The 17705-nt window shown below is 34.9% G+C and overlaps 1 protein-coding gene across 26 annotated transcripts in view; it reads left to right on the top strand.

Moving 5' to 3' along the window:
* Positions 1-17705, top strand: part of LMNTD1 (lamin tail domain containing 1) — a 490983-nt gene that overhangs the window by 407234 nt on the left and 66044 nt on the right. For all 26 annotated transcript variants that reach the window (XR_012373963.1, XR_012373962.1, XR_003209851.2 and 23 more), the window contains one exon: positions 17379-17565. Coding sequence is in view for 23 of the 26 variants with exons in the window: in XM_073877814.1 (XP_073733915.1) it covers positions 17379-17565 (187 nt within the window). In the remaining 3 variants the exon portion in view is untranslated. The remainder of the gene's footprint in view (positions 1-17378; positions 17566-17705) is intronic.

The following is a 17705-nucleotide window of genomic DNA, read 5'->3' on the forward strand; positions in this document are numbered from 1 at the left end:
GAACCTCAGTTACTAGATTTGCAAACATTTGGAATTGTTATGTCCTCTTAATGAACTGATCTCTATGTCATTATGAAATGACCTTCTTTATCCCTGGCATTATTCTTAGCTCAGAAATCTACTGATATTAATACAGCCACTCCAACTTTCCTTTTATTATTGTTAGCATGGTAAGTCTTTTTTCATTCTTTTACTTTTAACCTATTTGTGTCTTTATATTTAAAATGTATGTTTTGTAAGTAGCATGCAGTTGAGACTTATTCTTCTATCGAGTCTAATCTCTGTCTTTTAATTTGAGCATTTAAACTATTTACATTTAAAGTAATTGTTAATATGGTTAGGGTTAGGGTTACTATCTTGCTATTAGTTTTCTATTTGCCCCAACTATTCTGTGTTGTCTTTTTCCTCTTTTTCTGTATTCTTTTGAATTGAATATTATCAGTGACTCCATTTTATCTCCATTGTTGGCTGATTAGCTATAACTCTGTTATTTTAGTGGTTCCTTTCAGATTTATAGGATATATCTTCAGCCTATCACAGACTACCTTCCAGTGATATTATACCACTTCACAAATAGTATAAGAGCTTTACAATACTATTCTTTTATTTCTTTCATCCCAGATACTGTGTTTTTGCTATCACATATTTTATTTCTATGTATGTAATAATCCCATACTCCATAGTTACTTTGTTTAATAATTATTAGAAGAAATTTAAAAGATAAGAAAAATATGTTATATATTTACCCTTATATGTTTTCACTGCTTTCCAGTGTTTTTAGTGCTTTATTTTTGTAAGTCATGTTTCCATCCCCTATAATTATGCTACTACCTGAAAAAGAACTTCCTTTCTTATAATATGGATCTGCTTGTGATGAATTCTTTCTTTTTTTTCAACAGCTTTATTGAGATATCATTGACATAAAAATGGTATGTGTATATATATATACATACATATATATATACACATACACATGATGTATAACTTGATTTTATTTTTTTATTAAGTTGTAATTGACATATAATATAATATTGTGTAAGTTTAAGGTGTAAAACATGACGATTTGATATATATATATCAAATATATATATATATATATATATATATATATATATAGTGAAAGGATTACCATAAGGTTAGTTAACAGATCCATTACCTCACATAATTACCTTTTTGGTGTGTGTGGTGAGAACATTAAGATCTATCCTCTCAGCAATTTTCAAGTATATAATACAGTATCATATACATAGTCACTGTGCTGTACATTAGATCTCCAGAACTTACTCATTTTGCTTAACTGAAACTTTGTACCCTTTGAACCACATAACCCTATTTCTTCCTCCTCACAGTCCTTAGCAACAACCACCATCCTACTCTGCTTCTGTAAGTGTGATTATTTTAAATTCCACGTACGAACAAGATCATACAATATTTCTTTCTGTGTCATGCTTATTTTGCTTAGCATAATGTCCTCCAATTCCATCCATGTTGTCATACATCCATGTTGAAGTCAGGATTTCCTTCTTTTAAAGACTGAATATTTCAGTGTGTGTGTGTGTGTGTGTGTGTGTGTGTGTGTGTGTGTGTGTGACATTTTCTATATCCATTCATCTATTGAAGACATTTAGGCTGTTTCCATATCTTGACTATTGTGAATAATGTGCAATGAACATGACTGCAGATATCTCTTCCTGATCCTAATTTCACTAATTTGGATATACACCCAGAAGTGGCATTGCTGGATCATATGGTAGTTATATTTTCAATATTTTTAGGAAACTCCATATGTTTCCATAATGGCCTTATTAATTTATATTCCCACCAACAGTACAAGTGTCCCTTTTTCTCCATATCCTCACCAGCACTTATATTTTCTTTTTTTTTAAGATTTTATTAATTTGAGAGAGAGAAAGCACGAGCAAGGGGGAGGGGGGGAGAGAAGCAGGCTCCCCGCTGAGCTGGAAGCCCGACATGGGGCTCTATCCCAGGACCCTGGGACCATGACCTGAGCTGAAGGCAGATGCTCAACCGACTGAGCTACCCAGGTGCCCCATATTTTCTTTTTGATAATAGCCATCCTAACAAGTATGAGGTGATATCTCATTGTGATTTTGATTTCATTTCTCAGGCAATTTATGATGTTAAACAACTTTTCATATACCTTGAGTTGTAAAATTGAGTATTGTAATTGAGATCTTTATCCTTTTTTAATGTAGGCATTTAATGCTATAAAATTCCCTCCTTGTACTGCTTTTGCTGCCTCCCATTAGTTTGGGTAAGTTGTATTTTTTGTTTTCATTCATCTCAATTATTTTTAAAATTCCCTTTTGATTTCCTCTTTTATCCAATGGTGATTCAAGAATGTGTTGTTCAGTTTCCATGTGTTCATGAATTTTCCTGTTTTCTGTTATTGATTTCTAGGTTCATACCACTGTGGTTTGAGAAGATAGCTGGGATGTTTTTAATCTTAAATTGTTGTTGACTTGTTTTGTGACCTAACATGTGATCTATCCTGGAGAATGTTCTGTGTGTGCTTGAGGAGAATGTATTCTGCCACTGTAGGGTGGCTGTATAATAGTCATACCCATTTGTTCTATTGAGTTGTTCAAGTCAGCTGTTTCCTTATTGATTTTCTACCCTCAATATTCTATTATTGAAAGTGTGGATATAAGTTTCCTGTTATTGTATTGTTGTCACTTTTCCCTTTAGCTCTGTCAGTATTTGTTTTATATATTTAGGTGCTCTGATGTTGGGTGCATAAATATTTACAATTGTTACGTCTTCCTGTTGAATTGACCCTTTTATCATTATATAATGACCTTCTTTGTCTTTAATGACAGTTTTTACTTAAAGTCTTTTAGTCTAATATAAGTATAGCCACCTCTGCTTTATTTTGGTTAGCATTTGCCTGAAGTATCATTTTCTATTTATTTTCTTTCAACTTATGTGTGTCCTTATATCTAAAGTGAATCTCTTGTAAACAGCACATTGCTGGATATTGTTTTCTTTTTAATCTATTCAGCTATTCTATGCCTTTTGATTGGGAAATTTAACCCATTTTACATTTAAAATTACTATCAATAGATAAAAACCTGCTTTGCCATTTGTTTGTTCATTGTTTTGTTTCTGCAGTTCCTTCATTCCTTTCTTCCTCTCTGTTTTGTTATTTGATAAATTTCTGTAATGAAATTTGTAGGGATTTTGTGGTTATCATAATGCTTATATAAATCTTCTTGTAGCTTCAACTGTCTATTTTGATTTCATAATTACTTAAGTTCAATTCAATATAAAAATTTTACACTTTTACCTCACACACACTTTGTGTTATGAAGTCAGAGTTGGCTTTTTTAAATAATGTGACTCCTTTACAAATTTTCATGGTTATAGTTATTCTTAATATTTTGTTCTAACTTTTATGTTTGGTTATTAGTAATTTGAGCACCAGCACTAGTGTCATATTATTTTGTATTTGACTATATAGACAGAGAGATAGATATATAGATATATACCTTTACTACTGAGATTTATACTTCCACATACTTTGATGTTGCTGTTTAGTGTGGTTTTTTTTTTTAAGATTTTATTCATTTGAGAGAGAGAGAGAGACAGAGAGAGTGCAAGCAGGGGGAGTGGCAGAGGGAAAGGGAAAAGTAGACTCCCAGCTGAGCTGGGAGCCTGACATGGGGCTTGATCCCAGGACCTGGAGATCATGACCTGAGCCGAAGGCAGATGCTTAACCATCTGAGCCACCCAGGTGCCCTGTTTAGTGTGTTTATTGACTCCATTTGAAAAACTCCTTTAAGCATTTACTGTAAGGCAGTTTTAATGGTGAAAAAATTCCCTTAGTTTTTGTTTGCCTGGGAAAGGCCTTATATCCCTTTCACTTTTAAAGGGTAGCTTTTCAAGGTAAAGTGTATCTGGTTGGCAATTTTTTCTTTCAGTACTTTGAATATACTATCCCATTTCCCCTGGCCTACACAGTTTCTGTTGAGAAATCTGCCTATAGTGTTATGGTGGTTTCTTTGTATGTGATTAATCTTTTTCCCTTGCTGCTTTGGGGGAGATTTGATTATGATGTGCCTTGGTGTAACTTTCTTTAGGAATTCTATGCTTGGACTTTGTTGAGCTTCTATGGTTTGCAAATATATAGACTTAAAACTTTTAAATTCTAGAAAATTTTAGGAAATTGTTTCTTAAAATATTTTCTCCTTCTCTCTTTTCCTTTAAAGACTCCAATTACACATGTACTAGGCCATTTGAAGTTATCCCACAATTCACTAATGCTCTGTTCTTTTTTAGTCTTTTTTTCTCTGTGTGTCTCATTGTGGATAATATCTATTGCTATGTCTTCAAATTCACTAATGTTTTTATCTGCAATGACTAATCTTGTTAATCCCATCTAGTGTATTTTTACCTCAGCTGTGTCTCAGTCATGTTCAGTCTTTCATCTAGATTTGTATATACAGAATATAGTTACAAAGACTTTGCCTTTTCTGCTATTTCTGACATCTTTGTCCATTCTGGATCAATTTTGATCAATTTTGATTTTTATTTCTCCTTATTATGGGTTGTATTATCCAAGTTATTTACATGCCTGGTAATTTTTATTAAATGCCAGAAATTGTCATTTTTATCTTATTTGAATGCTGGAATATCTTTGTATTTCTAAATATATTCTTGAGCTTTGTTCGGGAATGAAACTAAGTTACTTAGAAATAGTTTGAGCCTTTTGGGACTTGCTTTTAAAATTTGTTTAGTGGCAAGGAGTCCAAGATGGCAGAGGAGTAGGAGACCTTAATTTTGTCTGGTCCCAGGAATTGAGCTAGATAACTATCAAATCATTCTGAACATCTGTGAACTCAACCAGAAATCTAAGAAGAATAGGAGCAACTCTACAAATAGAAAAGCGACCATTTTCTGCAAGACAGAATGACAAGATGGAAAACTCACCTCAGAAAAGAGAACAAGAGGCTCCCTGCTCAGCGGGGAGCCTGCTTCTCCCTCTGCCTGCCTCTCTGCCTACTAGTCCTTCTATCTCTCTGTCAAATAAATAAATAAAAAATCTTTAAAAAATAAAGAAAAGAAAAGAGAACAAGAGGCAGTACTGACTGCCAGGGACGTAATCAGTATGGATATAAGTAAGATGTCAGAACTAGAGTTCAGAATAACAACTACAAAGATACTACCTGGGCTTGAAAAAAGCATAGAAGACACTAGAGAATTCCTTTCTCAAGAAATGAAAGAATTAAAATTGAATCAAGTTGAAATCAAAGAGGCTCTAACTGCAAGGATAAAAGAGGCAGAAGAGAGAATTAGTGATATAGAAGACAAAAATGATGGAGAATAAAGAAGCTGAGAAAAAGAGAGATAAACAACTCCTGGATCATGAGGGGAGAATTTGAGAGATAGGTGATACCATAAAGCAAAACAATATTAGAATAATTGGAATCACTGAAGAAGAGGAAGCGGGGGCAGAAGGTATTTTAGAGCAAATTATAGCAGAGAACTTCCTTAATCTAGGGAAGAAAGCAGGCATTCAAGTCCAGGAGGCACAGAGAACCCCCCTCAAAATCAATTAAAATAGGTCAACACTTTGAAATACAATAGTGAAACTTGCAAATCTCAGAGACAAAGAGAAAACACTAAAAGCAGCTCAGGACAAGAACTGCATAACCTACAAGGGTAGAAACTTTAGACTAGGAACAGATCTATCCACAGAGACCTGGCAGGTAAGAAAGGACTGGTATGATATATCCAGGTTGTTCAGTGAGAACAATATACAGCCAAGAATACTTTATCTGTCATTGAAAATAGAAGGGGAGATTAAAAGCTTCCAGGACAAACAAACTAAAATACTTTGTGATCACTAAACCAGCCCTACAAGTAATATTAAAGGGGATGCTTTAAGTGAAGAGAGAGACCAAAAGTAACATAAACCAGAAAGGAACAGAACAATATAAGGAAACAGTGACTTTACAGGTAATACAATGGCACTAAATTCATATCTTTCAATAATTACACTGGATGTAAATGGGTTAAATGACCCAATCAAAAGACATAGGGTATCAGGTTGGATTAAAAAAAAAAAAAAGCAAAACCCATCAATATACTGTCTGCAAGAGACTCATTTTAGACCCAAAGATACCTCCAGATTGAATGTGAGGGGGTGGGAAACCATTTATCACGCTAGTGGACATCATAAGATAGCTGGGGTGGCAATCCTTATATCAGACAAATTAGATTTTAATATAAAGACTAATAAGAGATGAGGAAGGACATTATATCATACTTAAAGGTTCTATCCAACAAGAAGATCTAACAATTGTAAATATTTATGCCCCTAACTTGGGAGCAGCCAATTATATAAACCAATTAATAACAAAATTAAAGAAACATATTGATAATAATACAATAGTAGGGGACCTTAACACCCTACTCACAGCAATGGACAAATCATCTAAGCAGAAGATCAACAAGGAAACAAGGACTTTGAATGACACACTGGATCAGATGGACTTCACAAATATATTCAGAGCACTCCATCCTAAAGCAACAGAATACACATTCTTCTAAAGGGCACATGGAACTTTCTCCAGAATAGATCACATACTGGGTCACAAAACAGGTCTCAGTCTGTACCAAAAGACTGAGATTATTCCCTGCATATTTTCAGACCACAGTGCTTTGAAACTTGAACTCAATCACAAGAGGAAATTTGGAAAGAACTCAAATACATGGAAGCTAAAAAGCATCCTACTAAAGATTGAATGGGTCAACCAGGAAATTAAAGAATTTTAAAAGTTTTATGGAAAAAAATGAAAATGAAAACACAACTGTTCAAAATCTTGGGATGCGGGGTGCCTGGGTGGCTCAGTCATTAAGCGGCTGCCTTTGGCTCAGATCATGATCCCAGGGTCCTGGGATCAAGCCCCGCATCCGGCTCCCTGCTCTGTGGGAAGCCTGCTTCTCCCTCTCCCACTCTCCCTGCTTGTGTTCCCTCTCTCGCTGTCTCTCTCTCTCTGTCAAATAAATAAATAAAATCTTTAAAAAAAAAATCTTGGGATGCAGCAAAGGCGGTCCTAAGAGGGAAGCATATAGCAATACAAGCCTTCTTCAAGAAATAAGAAAGGACTCAAATACACAACCTAACCTTACACCTAAAGGACCTAGAGAAAGAACAGCAAACAAAGCCTAAACCAAGGAGAAGAGAATTAATAAAGATGAGAGCATAAATCAATGAAATAGAAACTAAAAGAACAGTAGAACAGATCAATGAAACTAGGAGCTGGTTCTCTGAAAGAATTAATAGGATCAATAAACCCCTGGCCAGACTTACCAAAAGAGAAGAGAAAGAACTCAAATTAATTAAATCATGAATGAAAGAGGAGAGATCACAACCAACACCAAAGAAATACAATTATAAGAACATATTATGAGCAACCATATGCCAACAAATTAGACAATCTGGAAGAAATGGATGCATTCCTAGAAACGTATAAACTACCAAAACTGAAAGAGAAGGAAAGAGACAACCTGAACAGACCCATAACCAGCAAAGAAATTGAAGCAGTAATCAAATATCTCCCAATAAACAAGAGTCCAGGGCCAGATAGCTTCCCTGAGGAATTCTACCAAACGTTTAAAGAAAAATTAATACCTATTCTTTTGAAGCTGTTTCAAAAAAATAGAAATGGAATGAGAACTTCCAAACTTGTTCTATGAGTCCAGCATTACCTTGATCCCCAAACCAGACAAAGATCCCATCAAAAAGGAGAATTACAGACCAATATTCCTGATAAACATGGATGCAGAAATTCTCACCAAGATACTAGCCAATAGGATCCAACAGTACATTAAAAGGATTATTCAGCATGATCCAGTGGGATTTATTCTTGTGCTGCAAAGGTAGTTCAACATCCACAAATCAATCAATGTGATACACTACATTAATAAAAGAAAGAACAAAAACTTTATGATCCTCTCAATAGATGCAGAAAAAGCGTGTAACAAAGTACAGCATCTTTTTGATTAAAACTCTTCACAGTGTAGGGATAGAGGGAACATACCTCAATATCATAAAAACCATCTATGAAAAGCCCACAACGAATATTATCCTCAATGGGGAAAAACTGAGAGCTTTTCCCCTAAGGTCAGAACACAGCAGGGATGTCCACTCTCACCACTGTTGTTCAACATAGTACTGGAAGTCCTAGCCTCAGCAATCAGACAACAAAAAGAAATAAAATCATCTAAATCAGCAGAGAAGAAGTCAAACTCTCACTCTTCACAGATGACATGATACTTTATGTGGAAAACCCAAAAGACTCCACCCAAAATTGCTAGAACTCATACAGGAATTCAGCAAAGTGGCAGGATACAAAAACCAGTGCACAGAAATCCATTGCATTTCTATACACTAACAATGAGACAGAAGAAAGAGAAATTAAGGAGTCCATCCCATTTATAATTGGAGCAATAATCATAAGATACTTAGAAATAAATTTAACCAAAGAGGCAAAGGAACTGTACTCAGAAAACTTAGAACACTCAGGAAAGAAATTGAGGAAGACACAAAGAGATGGAAAAACATTCCATGCTCATGGATTGGAAGAGCAAATATTGTTAAAATGTCTATGCTACCTAAAGCAATCCACACATTCAATGCAATCTCTTTCAAAATACCATCAACATTTTTCACAGAGCTGGAACAAATAATAAAATTTGTATGGAGCCAGAAGAGACCCTGAAAAGCCAAAGGAATTTTGATAAAGAAAACCAAAGCTGGTGGCATCACAATCCTAGACCTCAAGCTCTATTACAAAGCTGCAATCCTCAAGACGGTATGGTATTGGCACAAAACAGACACATAGATCAATGAAACAGAATAGAGAGCCCAGAAATGACCCTCAACTCTATGGCCAACTAATCTCTGACAAAGCAGGAAAGAATGTCCAATGGAAAAAAGACAGTCTCTTCAACAAATGGTGTTGGGAAAATTGGACAACTACATGCAGAATGAAACTGGACCATTTCTTATACCATACACAAAAATAGACTCAGAATGGATGAAAGACACAAACATGAGACAAGAATCCATAAAATCCTAGAGGAGAACACAGGCAGCAACCTCTGTGACCTTGGCTGCAACAACTTCTTACTAGACACATCTCCATAGGCAAGGGAAATAAACACAAAAGTGAACTATTGGGATTTGATCAAGATAAAAAGCTTTTGCACAGCAAAGGAAACAGTGGACAAAACCAAAAGACAACTGACAGAATGGGAGAAGATATTTGCAAATGACATTACAAATAAAGGGCTGGTATGAAGATCTATAAAGAACTTACCAAACTCAACACCCAAAGAACAAAAAAATGCAATCAAAAATGGCCGGAAGACATGAACAGGCATTTCTCCAAAGAAGACATACAAATGGCCAACAGACCCATGAAAAAGTGCTCCACATCACTTTTCATCAGGGAAATACAAATCAAAACCACAGTGAGATACCACCTCACACCAGTCAAAATGGCTAAAATTAACAAGTCAGTAAATGACAGATGTTGGAAGCTATACAGAGAAAAGGGAACTCTTACATTGTTGGTGTGGATGCAAGGTGGTGCAGCCACTCTAGAAAACTGTATGGAGATTCCTCAAAAAGTTGAAAATAGAGCTACCCTACAACCACTACTACTAAGTTTATACTCCAATGATACAAATGTAGTGATCCAAGGGGCACCTGCACCTCAATGTTTATAGCAGCAATGTCCACAATAGCCAAACTATGGAAAGAATCCGGATGTCCATTGACAGATGAATGGACAAAGAAGATGTGGTATACACATACAAATACACACACACACACACACTATGGTATATTACTCAGCCATCAAAAAATGAAATCTTGCCATTTGCAAGGACAGGGATGGAACTAGAGTGTATTATACTATGCAAAATAAGTATTAGAGAAAGAATTATCATATGATCTCACTCATATGTGGAATCATAGCGGAAGAGAGGGAAAAATAGAAGAAAAAAAATAAGGCAAGGTGAAATGAGAGAAGGAAACAAACCATAAGAGACTCTTAATCATAGGAAACAGAGGGTTGCTGGAGGGGGGCGATGGGGTTACTGGGTTATGGACATTAAGGAGGGCACATGAGGTAATGAGCATTGGGTATTACATAAGACTGATGGATCACTGAACTCTACCTCTGAAACTAATAATATGTTATATGTTAATTGAATTTAAATTCAAAAATATATAAATAAACCAACAAACAAAAAACATTGTTAGGTGGCAGTAGAGCAACGTTGAATTAATCCTCACTATTGAAGCAAGACTCTTCTGAGCACTCTACCCAATGCCCCATGAATTGTGAGGTTTTTCAGTCTGGCTGATGGGAACATGCACTTTTCCTGATCCTGGGAGTGTTCTGAGTGCTGGTCTCCCTAATCCTTTCAAGTGCTCTTGTTATCCAGTCTTAGAGAGTTTACTCAAATGCACGTGCTAATCAATCCTCTGCTGAATACTTAAAGGGAATCTCCTGAAAATCTCCAGAATTTTCTCTTTTGAAGCAGTCTCCTCTCTTGTACTCTGCCTGTGACCTCCTGTCACCTTAGTCTCTCCAGGCTTTCAGCTCCATCTCCTCAAGTGAGAGAATCCACCAGGCTCAACCTCTCTGTGACACAGCCTGGAAACTCTCTCAAGGCAGTAGTGTGGGAAAACTTTAAGGCTCACCTCATTTATTTTCTGTCTTTCAGAGATCACTATTCTTCAGTGACCAGTGTCTGATATCTTGAAAAACATTGGTTCATATAATTTTTTCCAGATTTTTAGTTGTTTCAGGTGGGTGGTCAAATACAGTTTCTGTTATTCTATCTTGGCTGGAAAGAGAAGCCAATTATCAATTTGTTTGTTTTCAATAAAATGTGTTTCTTTCCTACTATCATTCATCATCTCTAAGAATGCTTAATATCTTCCACCAGGAGGAAAAAAGTTATTGGCAAACAAGAAACAAGATGGAGACATTATTAGAATTTTCACTAGCTATGCATGATCTTTTCCCCTGTATCTAAGACCATGTATTAGCCCCCAGGTCAGTTCTAGATGACTCAGGAGTGACCAAACTATATTAAGGCTACTTTCCCACCCATTCACTTTCTCTACCCACCCCAGGCAATTCTTTATTCTATAAATCTAGAATCAGGATGGTAGTAAACTGTAGACTGAAATAGGCCTCAACAAAATAATGATAACTACATGAATAGTTCTGGTCCAAAATAACTTGTGATGTTACAAATCTATTCATATTCCCCAAAGACTCTAATTCAAACTAAGTCCCATTTATTATTCCCCCAGATGTTTTAAAACCTGATAATAATGATGTACTAACCTACTTCTTCATTACATTAAGGATCTATTACCAAAACTTTCAATCTGAGGGCTTTTCTCTTGTAATACCAATGAACTGAATCAAGTTCCCTGAGTCTTCCTAAGTTTGTCTTTTAAAAATTTAGGAGGTCCTAAATACTCACCCCTTTGCCAGACCCCTCACAGCTATGAACACAGATGCCAATCTGTATGGAGAATGTTAGGTAGGTGTATACTGGAAGAAGTGAAACTCTAAAGGTAATTTTAGCAAACTTTAAAGTTGTAGAAACCTAAAGGCAGATAAGTAGCATGAAGCTGTCAAGAAAAACCCAAGAACTAGATAAGTCAGGACTTAAATGATGGAAAGTCATTGTTTTTAAAAAAGTTACATAGCCATATGTCTCTTCAATCTCTTTACAAAGCAGTTCCATGCAAAAACGCCTGACAGAATGATTGGTACATTACTCTACACTCTCATCAAATAATGACTTATAAGCAGAGGTCTCAAGTCACTTTCCTACTAAAGAAAAATGGGAAGGCTTATTGGAAAGAGAAAAAGATAACTACTAAAGTCTGTGTGATAGCAGTTTAACAGCCCTGCCTCTGTGAATTTCTATGTACTGTGTGAGAAGTATTTTCCTATAGCTTTTGGACTGATATCAAAAGGAAGGCAAATGAAGTGACTAGCAGTGATATGGATGATTTTATTTTTTTATATGAGCTAATTTATTCTTATGTACATAAAATAAAAATTTAAGGTCAACAAATAAACAGTTCACTTAAATAATGAAAGATTTTTAAAAAGCAACTATACATATTCCATTACATGTATGATAACAAAGGAATAACTGAACTATTCTAGAGTCTTACCTGTTTAAAAGCAAAATTCAAAATAGTGCTCATCTCCCATGCAAAAAAAGCAAGTCTGAAAAACAAAAAGACATCTTGTTAAGAAATTAGAAAACATACCACAGAGGATTCAATAACAGTAGGATAAGGATGACAGAGAGGAATTCTAGAGATTTCAAAGAATAAAATGTTATAGCCACAATTTAGTAAGAACCATAATGGTAATGCAAAAGAAAAGACTACAAATGTAAATTACTCAAAAGTGAACCTCTGCAAAACAGGCATTCTCATACAATGCAATGAGAATATGAAGTGAGACCACTATTTTGAAAACAGTTTAGTACTATATATTGAGATTCATGGATGTTTACATCCTCTATTCTCACAATTCCTTTTCTAGAAGAGGAAACTCAGAGTGATGGCCGACATTTGGAGTCGCTTTTCTCCTCAAAACAGTTGTTAATTTGAAAGCAGCAGCTAAGAAGCTGAGAAGTTAATAATATACTGGCAGTTTCATAGGACCAGGTGAATAAAAATTGGGATTCAGGTCCTATCCAGAAAGAGGGTCACTGATAAACAACCCAGGTTTTCAGTTGGAACTTCAAAGGGTCACCCAATAGTAGGGCTATATTCAATATAGACCATCCTAATTGGAGCTAAGGCATAGCATCAAATCATTTCACACCCTGGTTTGATTAAAGTGATTTACCCCCAACTTTGATGGCTGCCAGAAGCTAAGTACATCCTTTATGTGTTGAGAAAATGCTATTTAGAGTCTTAAACTATCTCTGCAGCTTTTTTTTTAATCTATAATACTAGACACTAAGTAAACAATAACAAGGCATACAACTGAAAAATCTCCCCCCCCCCAAAACAAAAGAGAAAGAAAGAAAGAAAGCAGAAAGAAAATCCATAGAAGAAAAGAAAATGTTTACTAATCATATATCTGATGAGGGACTAGTATCCAGATGATATGAAGAATTCTATAACTCAACAACAACAAAAAGAGAAGCCAGTTTAAAAATGGGTAAAGTGCTGGGTGTTATACACAAACAATGAATCATGGAACACTACATCAAAAACTAATGGTGTAATGTATGATGACTAACATAACATAATAAAATACCATTTAAAAATAAATAAATAAAAATGGGGGGGGAAAAAGTTAACCAAAAACTAAGGTTAAAATGGACACTAAAAACAGGCCTCAGTGGTGCAGATATTATTGTTATCTGACAGGGATTTTAAAATAACAATGACTGAGTATTCAAGGAATTAAATGACAAGATAGAACTGGAAACTGAATATTTTATTGGTTTATTATTAAATTGTCAGAAGGAAATTCTAGAACTAAAAAAATCCAATAAGAGAAATTACTATTTCAGAAGTAGATGGGTTTAACAATATATTTGATGCAACAGAAGAGAGAATTATTGCACTAAAACATTCTTAGAAGAAAATACCCAGGCTGAATTGCAAAGATATTAGAAGAACAGAAACAAGCATAAGGATAAATAGAGAAAGATTAAAAAAAAAAAAAAAAAACCCTACCTACTTGTAATTGAAGTTACTTAAGGGGAGGAGACACAGATTAAGGTAGAACAGTACTGGTGGAAATACAGCAGAGAAGGTTCTCAAACTAATGAAAGACATCAAGCCACAGATGCAAGAAGCACTACCAACTACCAGAAAGATAAAAGACAGAAAAATAAAAACCCAAACCTGTGGGTACATATTGGAAAAACTTCTATAACAGAAGACATAAGAGGAGTGCCTGGGTGGCCTTAGTCAGTTAAGCCTCAGTCGGTTAAGACTCTTGATTTTTGGCTCCATGCTGGGTGTGGAGCCTTGTTAAGATTCTCTCTCACCATCTCCCTCTGTCCCTCCTCTCCAAACCCCCCTTTAAACAAACAAACAAACGAAAAATTCAAGACATAAGGAAAATCTTAGAGAAAAAGGAAACTTACCTTCGAAGGAACAATATAAGATTGGGAGTGGTTTATCATTAGAAAAATAGAAGACAGAAGACTCTGGCAACATTTCTGGCACACAATTTAAAAATTTATAAGTGGATATTAGTTTTCTATTGCTTGCAATAACAAATTATCACCATTATAGCAACTTAAAATAACATGAATAATATTCTTTTATTACAGCACAGTTCTTCTTCTAAAAATATGTGTATATATATTTAAATGCTATTTTATTTAAATACTATGAACTCAATCATAAAAATGTAAAACAACCTTATAGAAGTGGAAAAAATAAGATGAACATGGAATTCACAGAAGAAAACTGGGTGGCCAATAAATAACTTATTCAGTTGCACTATAATCAGGGGAAAATAAGTTAAAATAACAATGAGATACCATTTTGTACCCATTGTATTGAAAATATTAAGAAGTCTGAAAGTTTCAAGTGTTGGTAGGAATGTGGGGAATAAGAAGAACTACTAATACTTGCATAGACAGTGGGTAAAGCATGCAATGGTATGACCTGTCACAAGTGTTGGGATAAATCCTTTGTGGTTGAAGTTCAAGCAAGCTAGGACGTGGGAAAAAAGAGATTAACAAGGCTAGCAGATTAGGTAGGGCCTTGTTTCCATGCTATGAAGTTGGTGTTTTCTCTGGAAGGAAATGGTCAATTATTGCAATATTTATCCTTGTTCTGGATAGCAAACAAAGACTGTTCTGAAAACAAAATAGAGAATAGTTAGGAGGGTACAGAACTGGAGAAACCAGTTAGGACACTGTTACAATATCACACAGAGGTGAGGAGGACCTAATGAAGACAACAGCAATAGATGGAAATAGACGGGGAAAAAAGGATGGTTTACAGAAGATATAGGGATAGAATCAATAGTGTTTGTCACAGATAAGGCAAGAAGCTTAAGAGAGTGAGAAAATAACTGAAATTTCAGACATGGCCAACAGGATAAATGATGATGCAATTCACTGGAATAGGTTTCCCACCCTTCCAAAATGATGAATTCAATTTGGGCCATGTTGATTCAGAGGCATCTTTGGGGTCTGTGGTGGTCAGTTGTTTCTATGGGTCCAAAGCTCAGCAGGAAAATCTAAGGAAGCGATTTAGATTTAGCAGTCATCAGTGTATTAATGGTTACTGATGCCCTGTTCATAGGTGATATCACATATATGGAATGTGATGAGAATAAAAGATGGTTTTGGAAGAATCCCAGGGATCAATGTCTGAGAGATAGATGAAGAAGAAAAATCTGAAAAAGAAATTAAAAAGATAAAAAGAGAGAGAGAGAGAGACTGAAAAGGAGCAACTAGACTGATAGAAGGAAAACAGGGACTTGGGTAAACAAGGAGAGGAGTTCCAAAAAAGAAAGCATATCTGGTAAAGGCAAATACCACAGAGACATTAAGACAAAGACTAAGGTAGTGGGAATGTAAGTTGGTGTGGCCACTATGGAAAAGAGTATGGAGGTTCCTCAAAAAATTATCATATGATACAGCAATTCTACATCTGGGTATTTACTGAAAAATGAAAACAATCTCAAGAGATAGATATATGCCCACACTTGTCTTCATTGCAAGCTATTTAAAACAGCCAAGATAATGGACGCAACCTAAGTTGCCCATCAATAAATGAATGGATAAAGAAGATGTAATATATATGTTATTCAGCCATAAAAAAAGAATGAAACCTTACCATTTCCAACAAAATGAATGGACCCAGAGAATATAATGCTAAATGAAATAAGTCAGACAAAGACAAATACTGCATGATTTCACTTATATATGGAATCTAAAAACAACAACAACAAATTAACAAACAAGACAGAAAAAGACTTATAGATACCGGAAACAAACTATTGGTTACCAGAGTTGGGAGGGATTGGGGGCAGATGAAATAAGCCTATTTCACTCATGAAATATTAGTGTCCCTCAATTTTTTTAACCATGACTTTCAGTAAGAAATATGTAGCCTTATAATGAGAATTAAATGAATATCTATAAGTTCACAATGCCTTTCCCAAAATATTTGGGAACTTGATCTGTTTCAAAATTCAGAACTTGGGGGATTTCAGAAAGGTAATATGATGACTAGAACACATATCACATAATACCCCATCAGGGCTTAGAAAAGTATCCAAAATCAAACATTAATTTGTCCACAGCCAAACATATGAATAATTCACACAAACCACAAATAAAGACTATAAATAGATTCCCCTCAGTTTCAGGTCAGATTTTGCCACCAAAGGAATTCAGGTCAGATTTTGTTTAAAATGTATTCTTTTCCAAGTTTTTCTTTAAATTCCAGCTAATTAACATTAATGTTACAGCTAATATTAGTTTTAGCTGTAAAATTTAGCAATTCATCTCTTATATACTACACCTGGTGCTCATCAAACATCAAATGCATTTTTTTAAGTTTTGGGGTTTTTCAGAACTTTATGGATTTTGGAATTGTGGATATGAATTTGTAGATATAGATGTAATCTTTAAAAAGTGCCCAGCACATAATAAGTATTGGTTATTATTATTGGCATTTCATTTTTAAAATGACAGCTATAACCCACCAAATGGATTTCATGATGTACTATTAGGTTGTGACCCACACTCTGAGAAATGCTAACATATAAATGTTTATTAGCCTACTCCCTGGTACATACTAGGCTCTCAACACATGTTAGAGGGAAAAATTACCGTCTTACATTTGCATAATATTTTGTTTGCAAAATTCTTTTAAGCACATAGTTGCTATTCATCTTCACAGCAACTTTATCAGAAATAATCTAAATGGTTTACCTTTCCTCTTTATTTACTTGATAGTTTCATGTCTCATGCTTTTTTGATGAATAAAAGGAACTTTAAATAATGATAATCACATCTTCCTATGGCATTTATACCTTGACACTTTTTAACTTTTCTTTATTATTTATATATTGGCACTTTTTAACTTCCTTGTGAAAGAGATAATTTTGTTGCACAGATAAACAGAACTAAGAGATCAAACCATATGTCTTAGGTTATAAAATACACCATTTCTACATAGAATGTGTCCAATAGAATACACAGCTATTTAAAAGTTGTACTTCTAAAGCATAGTATTCAGTTCTTAAAATGAGCTAAAGATACATTTCTCTAAAGTTACCTTATAATCTTTGTGCTTTATTTTTTAGTGCTCTTGGAGACATTAAAATAGCTGAAGTAAATGTCAAGGGTTTATTTGTGAAACTCATTAACTCTTCCCTTGACAAAGAACTGGAGATTGGAGGTCATATTCTCCAGCAAAATGTGAATGGACAAACAGTCTCTTTGTACCGCTTCCCTCCAAATATCATAATGCAGGCCAACTGCACAATAACAGTGAGTATAAGATACAAATGCTATGATCTAGAATTTTACAGGAAAAACTCCTTCACCCAGCCAGACTGGCTTAGCACCAGTTTCTTCATCACTCGATCTCTAGGTAAAATGTGATTCCTTGTTGTTGTTAGTTACTTGTC

Source organism: Callorhinus ursinus, unplaced genomic scaffold (assembly GCF_003265705.2).
Source record: "Callorhinus ursinus isolate GAN/ISIS: 27379988/994484 unplaced genomic scaffold, GSC_fseal_2.0 scaffold27, whole genome shotgun sequence".
Lineage (NCBI taxonomy): Eukaryota > Metazoa > Chordata > Mammalia > Carnivora > Otariidae > Callorhinus > Callorhinus ursinus.